Below are 14,927 nucleotides of genomic sequence, written 5' to 3'. Positions count from 1 at the left end.
CTCAGGTCTTCATTAACAATTCACAGTGGGGGCATTTTGTCGGATGCTTTCCAGAAATCTAGAAGTATAGAGCCTGTCTGCTAACCTTCAACCATTATTCAAGGATATCATGTGAGAGAAGAGGAAGTAAAGTTTCACAAGAGCAGTGCTCTCTACATAGTCCAGGCACATTACTGTGACTGCTACCAATATTCAATGTCAGCGTGCAATAACCACTCACAGACAACAGGTGGCAGCACTAGCAGAGGAGGGTATATAAAGAGACAGACCCAGTAAACAGTGCAGTCCTTGTAATCCAGAAATGAAGCCGTTATCTGGTATGAACACTGGCATTCAGGCCAAGCGTGTAAGCATTTCCAAAATGGGTAAGTTTTTAAACCGTTCATGTGCAACCATGGTTACGCTAAACTATGAATTGAAGAATAGCACTATAAAAAACTGGTGCCACAGCAACTGTGGTGCGCCACAGGCCACAGATGAAAGACAGCTGCAGAGGTGTCTACAGGCAAATAGATATCCAACTGTTGAACAGCTGACTGCCCAGATGAATCGAGAAGCTACGAACAGTGTCACGTCAATGACTGTTCAGCAGATGTTGCTGCATATGGGCCTCTGCAGCAGGCACCTGGTTCATGTACCCGTGTTGACTGCTGTTCATCAGGGATGAAGGCTGGGATTTACATGCCAGTACCACAAGTAGATATCCACTTAGTGGCAACAGGTGGCCTTTCCAGGTGAATCATGTTTTATGCTCCATCAGACTGAAACCAAACACCTTACAACAACTTTTGGAAGGGTCCAGGGTGAAGGAGGGAGTGTTACTGTCTGGGGAATGTTTTTGTGGCATTCCCTCAGTGACTACATAATTTTGGAAGATACAGTGGCTCAACACGAGTGTGCATCTATCCGTGGGGGCCATGTCCACCCCCACATACAGTTTCTTTTTCCTCAGGTTGATGGCATCTACCAGCAGGATAGTGGAACGTATCACACAGTTCTGTGTGTCCGTGCATGGTTCATAGTGTGCCAGGGGTAGTTTACCAAAGTCCCCCGGCCCCCAGACTCCCCGGCTTTAAACCCAATCAAGAATCTGTGCGACACTCTTGATCGGCCTGTTAACAATATGGATCCTCAACAGAGAGACGTAGTGCAGCCGGCCACAACACTGGAGTTGGCATAGCTGCACATCCCTGTCAGTACATTCCAGACACTCGCCGACTCGCTTCTTGCACATCCACACTGCAAAAGGTGTATTTGGGCTTTTGACTGGTGGTTAAATTAATGTGATTGGACACTGTGTAAGTTTGTAGTAATTTTTGAATAGAAGTTCTCCTCTCTCAGTGAAATTTATTGTGATTAAATGTTGAATATGCTCAAGAATTCTGCAACAAACTCATGTTAATGACACCAGTTTTACATACAGGAATCGCCTGTACTGTGCAAGGTATTTACAATAAATGCAAAGAGATCTTTCGCAAACATGTGACAGTGGAAGCTGTTCTATGCTTGTTAGATAACTTTTTTATACACACGCCAGTTTCTACTAACTCTTGCCTGTCGACATTTCTGCATTCTTTTGTGAATCAGGAGTGAAACAGTCTGTTTCCTCAGCATTTTAAATTTTATTATTAAATTATGGCAGCTCTTCCCTATCCTTAATCTTCTTACATGGCACAAACATCACTGTTAAAACTCCCATCATTGCTCTGTGTCCATAATAGTTACAACTAAGTGATGCCAATCCATTGTCTAAGTAAGAGGCTGACAACTACTTACCTGATCTTCCCAGCATAAAAATTTTCTTACCCTCCTTGATGGATTTATTAACTTCGATAACCATTGTCGCTATGATATCGTAATCGCTAATCCTTGTATATGTGCTGACATTGACAGAAAGGTAAGGCCTGTTAGTAGCGACAAGGCCTAAAATATTTCAATTGCATGTGGGTTTGAAACTAGCTGTCAAAGTGGCCAGAGCTGCTTCAGTTGACAGTCCATACCACCTGCACTGGATCTATAGATACCAGAGTTCATACTCAGTAGGCTGAAATTGCGTCTGAGTAAGATTGCATGTTCAGGGTACTTTCACGCTCCTGAGCATAGACTTCCTGTGAAAGATTCTGAAACTCTTACAGCGTAGTCAGATGGCCAGCAAAAACATCTGATTATTAACTTGAGTTCCCATAGGCTGATTACTCACATGCAAACTCAATTTCGAACTCCATAGAGACAAAATTTTTGTTAATTGCTATGAATGGGCTTCTCCGTATGGCATCCAATCTGTTTTTTCAGTATATGTTCCATGCCTCATTAAATATTTCAGTTTTATACTTTGTTTCATCCAGGTCTCACTTCAGACTATAATTTTAGTGCAACAAATTTCCTGGAGTGTGGTAAATCGTATCACAGACACAGTCCCTTCGACTGTTCAAAGATGTCATTAAACCCACCCAAAGATGTAAACAAACTTTTTTGGCCAGTGCCTATTAGACTGAGGGGGTTCAACAGCCGTTCAGTTCAGTTCATGTCATTCAATCAGGAAGGAGGTACATGGCTCGTGTTGTCTGTAGTTCAACCATGCCTAGATGGTCAATACTGCAGTTTGATCATGTCCGCATTGTTACTTTGTGCCGGGAAGGGCTCTCAACAACGGATGTATCCAGATGTCTTGGAGTGAACCAAAGCAATGTTGTTCGGACATTGAGGAGATACAGAGAGACAGAAATTGTCAATGACATGCCTCACTCAGGCGCCCAAGGGCTACTACTGCAGTGGATGACTGCTACCTATGGATAATGGCTAGGAGGAACCTTGACAGCAACGCCACCATGTTTGACAATGCTTTTTATGCAGCCACAGGACGCCGTGTTATGACTCAAACTGTGCATAATAGGCTGCATGATGAGCAACTTCACCCACGACATCCATGACGAGGTCCATGTTTGCAACCACAACACCATGCAGAGTGGTACAGATGGGCCCAACAACATCCTGAATGGACATCTCAAGATTGCTATCATGTTCTCTTCACTGATGCGTGTCACATATGCCTTGAACCAGACAATCGTCGGAGACGTTTTTGGAGGCAACCCGGTCAGGCTGAATGCCTTACACACACTGTCCAGTGAGTGCAGCAAGGTGAAAGTTCCCTGCTGTTTTGGGGTGGCATTTGTGGGGCCGACGTATGCTGCTAGTGGTCGTGGAAGGCGCCGTAACATCTGTGCGATGAGTGAATGCCATCCTCTGACTGATAGTGCAACCATATCGGTAGCATATTAGTGAGGCATTTGTCTTCATGGATGACAATTTGCACCCCCAGCACGCACATCTTGTGAATGACTTCCTTCAGGATAATGACATCGCTCAACTAGAATGGCCAGCATGTTCTCAAGACATGAAACCTATGGAACATGCCTGGGATAGATTGAAAAGGGCTGTTTATGGATGACATGGCTCACCAACCACTCTGAGGGATCTACGCCGAATCGCCGTTGAGGAGTGGGACAATCTGGACCAACAGTGGCTAGATGAACTTGTGGGTAGTATGCCACGACAAATACAGGCATGTATCAATGCAAGAGGACGTGCTACTGGGTATTAAAGGTACTGGTGTGTACAGCAGTCTGGACCACCACTTCCGAAGGTCTCGCTGTATGTGTGGTTTTCATGAGAAATAAAAAGGGCAGAAATGATGTTTATGTTGATCTCTGTACAGGTTATGGAACTCTCAGAACTGAGGTGATGCAAAACGTTTTTTGATGTGTTTATATGATCATTAAGGAGTCTGTCTTTACTTTAAAGTGTGTACACTTGGACTATGCATTACTTTAGTTTTACTGTTCACTTATGTTTTGAGGTTAAGTTCTTCATACCAGTACTCTCTCACCTCCTTGTGATGTCTATTTTTACTGCCAAAATCTCCGCACAGGATTCTACTTTTTATCAAATCACTAATACCTTTGATATGTTTTGAAATTTCCACATGTAGTACTAGACTTTCCATTCCACTTACCAGGTTAATTTATCCTGGGCAACTTGACTGACACAAGAGGACTGGATTCTAGAACTGTCAGTTTGATTTAACTTACTTGGTAAGTCTGAAAATATTCAGACTGCAAGAAGTACACAAATTGTGTTGCATCTCAAACACCTGTTAGTTATGCACTCATTACTTTTCAGGTAGTTCACTTTGATTTCTTTAAGCACTTTTCAATAGTATACATTTGTTAGTTAGTTACTAGTTAGTTACATGTTCCATGAATCATTTTACTCAGTAGATTGTCATGATGTGGAACAAGTCATTTTACATTTACATTGTAAATTAATTTTTACATACCACTATATTCTGAACATTTCTAAGCTCTATATTTTTAATTATTATTATTATTATTATTATTATTATTATTATTATTACCAAAAATTATATATAGATGTGAGTTGGTAATTTCTACCCACCACCTTTTACACATTACCATAATATAAATTTTTCTACATGATAGGAGTAGTTGTCAAGGAGAAACTTCCTCAGTTTGTTATCAAATTGTAGTTTGCTGTCTGTCAGACATTTTATCTCCCTAAGTAAGTAATCAAAAATTTTTGTTGCAGCATTGTGCGTCCCTTTTTGTGCTAAAGACAACCGTAACTGGAGTAATGAAAGTCATTTTTCCTTCTGGTATTGTAATTATGTACCTCATTGTTTCTCTTGAACTGTAATGGATTATTTACAACAAACTTCATGAGGGAATAAATATACTGTGAAGCCATAGTCAGAATACCCAATTCCTTAAACAGAGGTCTAAAAGTTGATTGTGGGTGAGCACCGCACATTATTCTTAGAGAACATTTTTGTGCAATGAAGAGTTCCTGTTTTAAAGATGAGCAACCCCAGTACATTATTCCATATGACCTTATTGAATGAAAATATACAAAATGTGTCAACTTACTCATTTGTCTCTCCCCAAGATTTGCAATGATTCTAAATGCAAATTTGGATGAATTAAGCTGTCGTAAGAGTTCCAAAATGTACTTTTTCCAATTTAAATGCTCATCAATATGGATGCCTATGCATATGTTCATATTATTAATAGGGATAGCATCACTTACATTCAATGATTTGAAATGCTGTCCTCATATTATTAAATTCAGCATACCCAGTTAGTTATGAAATAAAACTAGAAAATGTTCATAAACAATTAACATTCCCATAATGTTTGGTTGAAACTGAAAATTAAAAATTTTAAAGAGAAAAAAACTTAAAACTGTTCAGAAAATTCTGATAAATATCAACAAAAATACATTAAAAAAGCCGGCCGCGGTGGCCATGCGGTTCTAGGCGCTGTAGTCCGGAACCGCGTGACTGCTACGGTCGCAGGTTCGAATCATGCCTCGGGCATGGATGTGTGTGATGTCCTTTGGTTAGTTAGATTTAAGTAGTTCTAAGCTCTAGGGGACTGATTACCTCAGATGTTAAGTCCCATAGTGCTCAGAGCCATTTGAACGTTAAAAAAATACACGTCACTTTTCCTCAGAGAGAAGAAACAGGATATAAACTGAATGACATTTTTATCTGTGATGCCATCTACAGTCCTTTATTTGCTTCCAAAACTTGAGGTCTGTTCATAATAAGGAGCGAACGAATGCTAATTAAGAAACATTCACAATTACGAAGTCCATAATCAAACAGGGTAGCTACTTTGTTGGCAAGTCTCCGATGAGGTAGCCACCATTATTTTATTCTGCTTTTCTTTAATGTAACTGCATGTTACCTCTGAATCTCCAACAAAAACTCTAATTGTAATTACTCAAATTACTATCTAAAACTGTGGTAGTCCTCTGAATTTCATGCAACTAAATTGAAAGCTGTTTAGATCATACCTTGGCATAGTCTAAATAACTCAATGTAACACACTTTTGTCCCACAGAACTAATCGAGGGCGAAAAGTAAGTCTTGTCGTGTACAAAGATGATGATGATAAAGACTTGAGCGATTTGGGCCTTGGAGCAAATTCTGGCAGCAGAAACAATGACAGTGATGATAGTGAGATTCAAAGCATGGTGAGTTATTTACTAAATGAAAATAGGTACATATTTTTTGTCATATAACTTGTTTCTGTGAAAATAATTCAAGGAAAAATGTATAGTACAATAAAATAAACATGTTCATAAAGATTTTTCTGTATAATTAGCAGAATGTTCATGTGATTTAAGATGTATATACATTTTTATAAATTTTGGAAAGAGTGACATAAGAGAGGGAAATCTAATTATCAGCATTGCACATCAGATTAAATTGAAGAAATAATGTGTCCAAAACCTCTTGTGAAGGAACAAAAGGTGGAAGAGTAATAGTAGCAATGAAGCATAATAACAATATGGCCTTATAAAGCTAGATGCTGTTGTTTAGGTGAATTAGTAAATATTAGAAACCAATAACGACAGTTAAATACTATAAGATGACTCAAATATCTCGGGGAAAATTTAATTATAAGAACTAAAAGTATTGTTAGGCAGCATGTAAATAAATGTGTGATGTAAGTTCTAAAAAAAAAGTCCACTTGTTTACAGAAAACAATTCATTACTGCATTTTTAAAGATTTTTCTGTATTTTCTTGGTTTTTCAGCCTGGAAAAGAGTATGCTGCAGAGTCCCAGAGGGCCACCATCCAAACAAACAATGCAAATGATGGGCAGGATACTTCATTAACTTCGCAAGAGTCTCAAGAATTCACATATGAGCAAGCAATTCAGGGTTATGTTAATTTTGCTGAGACAAGAGTTAAGTCAAAGAATAGTTCCAGAAATGAACATCATTCAGTGAAGGAAGCAAACTGCAGTTTGAGGAGTGAAGAGAGACTTAATGATGATGGAAAGAAAGAAAAAACGCCACCTCCTGTGGCTCCAAAACCTAGAAAGTATTCATTAAAGTCAGAAGTTCCTATGACAGACAAAAAGAGCTTGGGTGCTGAAGGTAACGGTTGCATTTCTGATAGTACCAGAAAATTATCGTTGCCACAAGTAGATGTTCTGAAAAGAAGGGAAGTCTTTGAAAAATCTTCAACTTCAAAAGATCATTCCTCAAAGAACAAACCAGCAGAATTAATTGATACTAAAACAGTCAAAGAAAGATTGTCATCTCTTGGAATAAATTCTTCTGGGCTGAGCAGTAGGAAGAAAAGTTCTGAAACAGAAATAAAAACATCTAGACAGCTGCAGTTGCAAAATCCTAGAAAACAGCCATCCGAATCGTACATAAATGTTAATGATGATGGCAAACTTGAACAAAATGGTGACAACAATTTTGGAGAAAAGTGCTACAGAAGTGATTCTGAACTTTTAGAAGAGAGTGGAAGTGGTCTGAATTCGTATGATATGAATGGTAATAACTCGGATAATTCTCTGAAAGAGAGGTCCCTGAATTCTGCTACAGATGCAAGCACAAATAACAAATTTGAAATAATTGCAGATACTCACTCGAAAAATGAAGGTTATTACAGATATGAGGGTGATATTTCAGATAATAGAAGAACTTTAGATGATACAGAGCAATGTTGGATTCAGTCAGATAACACCAAGCATAGCAGACGAAAATTTCATCGTTCTTTAGACAGTTTGGACAAAAAATATTGTGATGATGTTGGTTCTGAGCTGCTTGAAAGAGTTCAAAGTTTTGAAGGCTTAGAACATTGTAATAGTGTCAAAGATTATCCACTGTCAGCATCATCAATAGAAATGCTTGGCTCTTCTTCAAATGGTGGTGATACTGATCGTGAAGACAGTGGCATTCACACAGCAGATGTCTCTTGTTCTATCAGTCAGACAGATGAAGCTGCAGAGTATGGAGATCCAAGTGCAGAAATTTCAAGTACTTTCTCTCATTTATTGTTAGATAAGACTGCGGGTAATTCTGATGACCATGATGTAAAATGTGTTGCTGAAGAGCAGGCATTTTCACATTTTGCCGCATCTGGTGCACAAGAGCCAAATGGGACTGCAGATACATCAAGAATATCATTGGAAACCTGTACTTCTTGTGAAAGAGAGGAAGTTTTGGTGTCACATGTGAGTACTGATGTAAGTTCTCAATCACTGGGTGGTATGGAAAATTCTGACAGCACTGTTTTACAAACAGACGCAGGAAACTATTCGTTATTGCATGACAACTCTATATGCACTCAAATTGTGAAGGGTGATGGGTATAACTGTCCTCAAATGCTACAGTTAGATGTTGACAGCTGTAAAGAAATTTCTAATCCCTCCACTGTCTCTGCCAAAGATGAGGAGTTTTTGTCAGATACTGGTAAAGAAGAAAGGGGTATGCAACTAGCAAAATCCACTGTAGAGTGTGAGGAAAGTGAGATGGTATTGTTTGATCCACAGACAAACAGTATGAAAGTTAGCATCAATTCATCAGAAAATCCTAGTTATGAAACTGAGGAATCAACGAAAGCTGTGTTGACACAGGTTGCTCAACCCGTAACTAATGGAGAAGATAGTGATCAGGAAATACAGAAGCATGAACAATTTCCTCCAACCCTACTGAAGTCTGATAGTTCAGGCATGCACTTGCCAGTGGAATTTACAGAATCATCTGATACTTGTTGTACTGAGAAGGGAGATACAAATGTGAACAAAACATTATCTGATGAACTTAATAATGAACACACACAAAGTTCTTTAGCACAATTTAACTTAGAACAAAAAACAATTTGTTTGAAAAGTATTGAGGATGAAAGTGTTTCTGAGAACATGTCTGTGTCAGACAAAAATATACTACTTCCAAATATAATTAATGGTAAACAATGTCATGAAAAAGCTGATGATGTGGAACAAGAAGAGAGAATTAATGTTTTGACAGAATCCTCTGACAGAAACTCCCTTCTTGATACTAATGCTATAGATGCTGACAGTAGTAATACGGTGGTGGCTGTTGCAAGAGTAACGGAAGAACAGAAAAATGAGCAAGATGGAAAGGAGCAGGATGAGGTGCTAGTACAGAAAATTGAAGCTAATGATGTAGAATTAGAATATGGTGATGGAAAATGTAGTGCTGCTCTTTCTGCCTGTATCAGCACCAAAGACTCGTCTATCGGCACTAAAGAATCCAAGGTTAGAAATGCTTGCTTCTGCAAACTAAAATTTCTTTGGTTCTATCCTATACAGTAGACTTACTTTCTTGCTAGAAAAATGTCTAAAACCTTCTGTCGCACTGTAATCTGATCCTTACATGACTTCCAATGTTGTTTAAAAATGAAGATAACACTGCATTAATTTATTTATTTTTGTAAAGGCATTTGACTGTTTTAGACTTCTACTGCCACCTTCTTCTTGTATGATTTGCCCCACCACAATCAATATTGTGTGTTAAAGGAGAAATACTTAAGTTAAGAAGTTAAGCACCAAAGGAAGACTCCCCACCCCCACCCCCACCCCCAGGGGGCTCACCAGTCTTTGGCAAGTTTGTGCTTGGCCACCATGGGGCTGCAGCCTTTGCAGCACCTTTCCCTTCCATGCTACATGTCTATCCTCTTGCTATTCTTTTTCCCCTCCCCTGGGGAACATGTCTGGGGTGTTATTGGGAATTTTCCACATTGTCAGTCATTATTGACGTAAGAACAGTCTCACCATTGTCTGTCGTTACCTTTTCCTTTCTTTGTTTCCCTTCTCCTCCCATTCCTCCACTTTGGCATCAGAGGTTCCTCTTTTTCTTCTTCCTCCCTGACGACCAGCCCATGTGTCTGACTCATAACAGGTGACTGGGTAACGAGTAATTTCCATCCCCGGGTTGACAGGTGAGGTTGGCATGTACCCTTTGGTACGAGCTAGGCCCAGGGAGGGGCAATTGCCTGAGCTGCTACCTTCCCAAATTGTCGATTGGCCCCTCTGTCAGGTGTTTGGGAGGTGTGACCTGAGGTGTGAACAATCACCTAAGGTGGGTGTGCTCCCTTGTGAAGGGGGCCCCAGTTGGAAGGAGCACACCATCGGACATGCTGGCAGTCATGGGGGATTTTCTTGCAATGAGCCAATCATCTTCACACTCAACATCTACGAAATGTAAACGGAATGGGAATGAGGCTAACAATTCGAAAGACCCTTCCAGCTGCACCATGGTTCCTCGTGGTTTCATGTACTGAAAAATGTCAGTCCTTTGCAATGGTAAATCCATTTATTATTCAGAAAGGTGTCAATGGCATTGCTGGCCCTGTGAAATCCTGCTCTCATTTATGGAATGCACTTTGCTTTGGGAGACTACTTCTGATTCTCAAACACAACTACTGCTTGCCGCCTTGCATCTCCACGATATCCTGTTTGTGTCAAGGCCCGTAGAATTCTGAATTCTTCCCATGGTGTTGTTTACACTAGGCTGCTTGATGACCTGACTGAGGCTGAAATCCTATCTTACCTCTCTGACCAGGGTGTCATTTCTATCCATTGGGCGATGAAAAAGGTAGATTCCTCCTTAGTGCCCACTGGCACCGTTTTTCTCACCTTTGATAGGGTAGTGCTTCTGTCGAAGATCAAAGCAGGCTATGAGATTATCACAATCTGACCGTACATTCCGAACCTGATGTGTTGCTATCAGTGTCATCGTTTCAACCACACTAGAATGTCTTGTCGACACCCAGCGAAATGTGTAACGTGCAGTAGGGATGCACATGGGGATGATTGTCCTCTTCCTTCTTCCCACTATATCAATTGCAATGGCAGTCATGCCATATCCTCTCGGGATTGTCCCATGTATCTCGATGAACAGGCTGCCCAGGAGATCAGGGTAAAGGAAAAAGTGCCTTACCCAGTCGCTCGCAGGTTATTGGCTAGTTGCAAACCCTGCGTTCTCCTGTCTGGCACTTATAGTTCTGTTCTTGTTACCTCTCACTCCATGAAGGATGTCGTCACACAGACATGTGATCTCAAATTCAGCTCTGAGGTTGTGGGTTGTGAAATTACCTAGTGTCAAGGCATCATGATCATCATCGTAATCCCCACCCCCATCCAGCAGTGCATCGAGCCATCAAACTCTTGCCTCAAGGGGTGAAGCCACCAGCTACACAACCGGTAGGCCAGAAAGGACAGGAGTAGTACCCCCGTGAAGACTTCCTGCTTCCCTCCAGCCAAACAACACCTGAGCCTTCCTCTGTTAACCGGAAAGGCTTGAAGAAGTTCAACAAAGATAGACGATCTTCTCTTTCAGCGACTCTAAGATCCTCTTCGACAGTATTGCCACGTGATACCTTAGCCTGGCTAGCCTCCATGTCGCCGGTGTGCACCACAAACTGTTTTTCTGTGTTGGACTCCACAGACTGACAGCACAAGCAAGTCAGTGTATCTGTGGACCCAATGGAGCAGGATCCTCCTGCTTCTGTGCCCTGTACCAGTGAATCTCCGCAGGCTGTCACTTCGCAGCTGCCGAGTTGACGCCCCTTCATTTCTTCCTCATCATGACTCTCCTCCAATGGAACATTCATGGCCTTCGGTCCCACAAAGAGGATTTACGGCCACTTTTAGCACCACAGCATCCCCTTTTACTCTGCCTTCAGGAAACAAAATTGTGTCCTCAAAACTGCTTTGAGCTTTCACATTTCTTCCTAGTTTGTTTTGACCTTCCCCCTGAGGTCAGCATTCCATCTCATGGGGATGTCGTGCTGCTCGTACGGGATGATGTTCATAGTCAACCCATCTTCCTGACTACCCATCTTCAAGCTGTTGCAGTTCACCTTTTCCTTCCTCACCTGACTTTTTCCCTCTGTACCATTTATATCCCTCAGTCATTCGATGTCACCAGGGGAGACTTCCTTTAGCTTATTGGGCAGCTATCTCCACAATTTCTGCTACTCATTGACTTTAATGCACATCATCCCCTTTGGGGTTCTCCTAGAACCTGTTAGACAGGTGTCCTCCTGGCTGACCTTCTTAACCTATTCTACCTTAACACTGGAGCACTCGCATACCTTTCTGACTCCTCACACACGTATTCCCACTTGGACTTATCTTTCTGCACTGCCCAGGATGCCCATTGTCTTGAATGGTCCGTTCTTTCTGACACCTACATGAGTGACCATTTCCCATTTGCTGACTCCTACCCCACATGTGTGGACACCCAAATGGCAGCTTACTAAGGCTGACTGGCAGATTTACTCCTCCCTGGTGACCTTCGAAGAAAAAGATTTCCCTGGTTGTGATGACCAGGTGGAAAATACCACAAACATTACCCTTACTACTGCAGAACATTCCATTCCTCGCACTTCCTCTTTGCCATACCGTGTCCCAGTCCATTGGTGGACTGAGGCATGCCATGACGCAGTTCGTGCATGGGGAGGTTTTTAACTGTCCCCCTATGATGGCAAACTGCATTCGTTATAAACAGATGCATGCAAAGTGTCTTCATGTTCTCTGGTATAGCAAAAAAGCTAGCTGGATTTCATTCACTATTCTTCTAACAATTCCACCCCTTCCTCTGTCATGTGGGCCATCCTCTGACGGCTCTCTGGAACCAAGATCTATTCACCAATTTCCGGCCTTACAGTGTGGATCCAGTTGCTATCTCCAACACCTTGGGCCACCATTTCGAGGAAATTTCGAGCTGTTCCCACTATCACCCCGCCTTCCTCCACTGGAAATGAGCATAGGCAGCTCAGGTGATATCTTTCTCTTCTCAAAATTGTGAGTGCTACAATGCCGCCTTAGTATGAGGGAGCTAGGTCATGCTCTGTTCATCCCAATCCTCCACCCCAGGGCCAGATACTGTCCACATGCAGATGTTGCAGCACTCTTCTTTTATGGGCAAGTACTTTCTGCTTAATACGTACAACTGCATCTGGGCAGAGGGCAACATTTCTGGATGTTGGCATGAAGTGACTGTCATACCCATACGTGAGCCCAGTAAGGACAAAAACCTTCCTTCTAGCTACCACCCAATCTCTTTCTCACCAGCTGTGTTTGCAAGGTGATGGAAAGTATGATTCATCCATACCTGGTATGGTTGATCAAGTCTCACAATTTACTTACGGCTGCTCAGTGTGGATTTTGGGCGTGGTGTTCTGCACGAGATCATCTTGGTACTTCATCCACCCATGTCATGAATCGTTTTCTGCAGAAATCCCAGACTTTGGTCCTGTTTTTCAATTTGGAGAAGGCCTACAACACTTGCTGGAGAACTGGTATCCTCTGTACTTTTTACATGTGGGGTTTCTCTAGCTGCCTGCCCTATTTGTTTCACGAATTCTTAAAAGGCTGAGTCTTCAAGATGTGTGTGAATTCTGCCTTGTTGGACACCTTTATCCAGCGAAGTGGCGTTTCTCCCACCGGGCATCTCTGGCTCCATTTTTATTGACGATTCTGCTATCTATTGCAATTCTCCATGAACCTGTCTCACTGAGTGTCGTCTTCAGCGATGTCTTGATTGTTTTTACTCCTGGAGCATTGACAATGGATTTCGTCTTTCCACAGACAAAACCATCTGTATGAATTTCTGGCACTGCAGTTGGTTTCTCCCACCATCTTTACGCCTTGGGCCTGTTCCTTTCATTGAAACTATGAAATTTTTGTGGCTCTTAGTCCTCCCATGTGTCTTACTGGCAGCCCAATGTACACAGACCCTCTGTGTCCTACGTGTCCTCAATTGTACTTCCTGGGGTGCAGATCGAACCACCCTCCTCTGTTTGTACTGGTCCCTTGTCTCTTTGATCTAGACTATGGGTGCTATGTTTATGCATCTGCACATCTGTCCCTCTTACTCCATCTCAACTCTATCCACCATCATGGCATCCATTTGGCCACTGGAGCCTCTTAAACTAGCCCGGTTTAGCGTCTGTTTGCTGATGCTGCTGAACTACCACTGTCATATTGTTATGACTTCCCCCTCAGCAGGTATTCATGCTGTTTGTCTGCCGTGTGTGGCCACCCATCATATGCCTCTTTCTTTGATGATTCGTTTGATCGGCAGTATGGGGCACATTCCTCCTGGGGTCTACTTTCGGCATTTGCTCTAGCGGTTTTAACTTCACACTACCTGCAACTTTTCTGGTGGGTGTGAACCCTTCACCAGTTTGGCTTTGTGAGGGGCCCCATGTTAACCTTGGCCTTCATTGGCTTCCTAAGGACACTACTCCAGCCTCAGTCTATCGCCTTCAGCTTCACAACCTTCACGTGGAACTTCGCGATAGTACCTTTGTGTACACTGATGGCTCTCAGACTGATCACGGTGTTGGGTGTGCCTTCATCATTGGCTTGGATATTGGCTTCCAGCACACTGCTCAGTATTTAGAGCGAAGCTCTTCGCCCTGAATCAGGCCACGGAGCAGATCTGGTGATGTAGACTTTTCAATTTTGTCCTCTGCTCACTCTCTCAGTGGCTTTCAAAGTCTATGTGCGCTGTACATCACCCATCCCTTAGTGCAATGGATCCAGGAAAACTGTCACTTGCACACTCTTGGTGGAGCCACTGTGATGTTTATGTGGGTTCCTAGTCATGTCGGTCTGCCAGGAAATGAGGCTGCGGACACTTTTGCCAAGGCTGCAGTCCTTGTCCCTCTGCCCACTAATACCCATATTCCCTCTAATGATACCTATTTTGCCGTCTGTCAGGAGATGGTGTCCCTTCGGCATCGCCATTGGTCCTCCTGTCATGGGAATAAGCTCTGGAGTATTAAGCTTCTCCCAGCAGCTTGGACGACCTCTTCTCGGCCCTCCCGCCAGGAGGAGGTCATTTTAACTAGGTTGCATATTGGGCACTGTCTTCTTAGCCATCGTCACTTTATAAGTGGCACTCCCTCACCACTTCGTAGCCATTGTGCCCAAGTTTTAACTGTCTGCCACTTCCTGATGGAATGCCCATTTTTTAATTTTTGCTTGAGTGTGGCGTCTGAGTTATCAGCCATTTTAGCAAATGACTTGCGGAGTGTCGACTGTGTTGTACTTTTATCCGTCAAAGTA

At 42.2% G+C, this 14,927-nt stretch overlaps 1 protein-coding gene across 4 annotated transcripts in view; it reads left to right on the top strand.

Annotated features, from left to right (window-relative positions):
* Positions 1–14,927, top strand: part of LOC124721418 — a 170,827-nt gene that overhangs the window by 90,800 nt on the left and 65,100 nt on the right. For 2 of the 4 annotated variants that reach the window (XM_047246389.1, XM_047246388.1), the window contains exons 5-6: positions 5,922–6,054; positions 6,621–9,104. In XM_047246389.1, the coding sequence (XP_047102345.1) occupies positions 5,922–6,054; positions 6,621–9,104 (2,617 nt within the window). The remainder of the gene's footprint in view (positions 1–5,921; positions 6,055–6,620; positions 9,105–14,927) is intronic. The other 2 variants (XM_047246391.1, XM_047246390.1) reach the window with 2 other exon arrangements.

Source organism: Schistocerca piceifrons, chromosome X (genome assembly GCF_021461385.2).
Source record: "Schistocerca piceifrons isolate TAMUIC-IGC-003096 chromosome X, iqSchPice1.1, whole genome shotgun sequence".
Taxonomy (NCBI): Eukaryota; Metazoa; Arthropoda; class Insecta; order Orthoptera; family Acrididae; genus Schistocerca; species Schistocerca piceifrons.
This window is presented reverse-complemented; position numbering and strand designations above follow the sequence as displayed.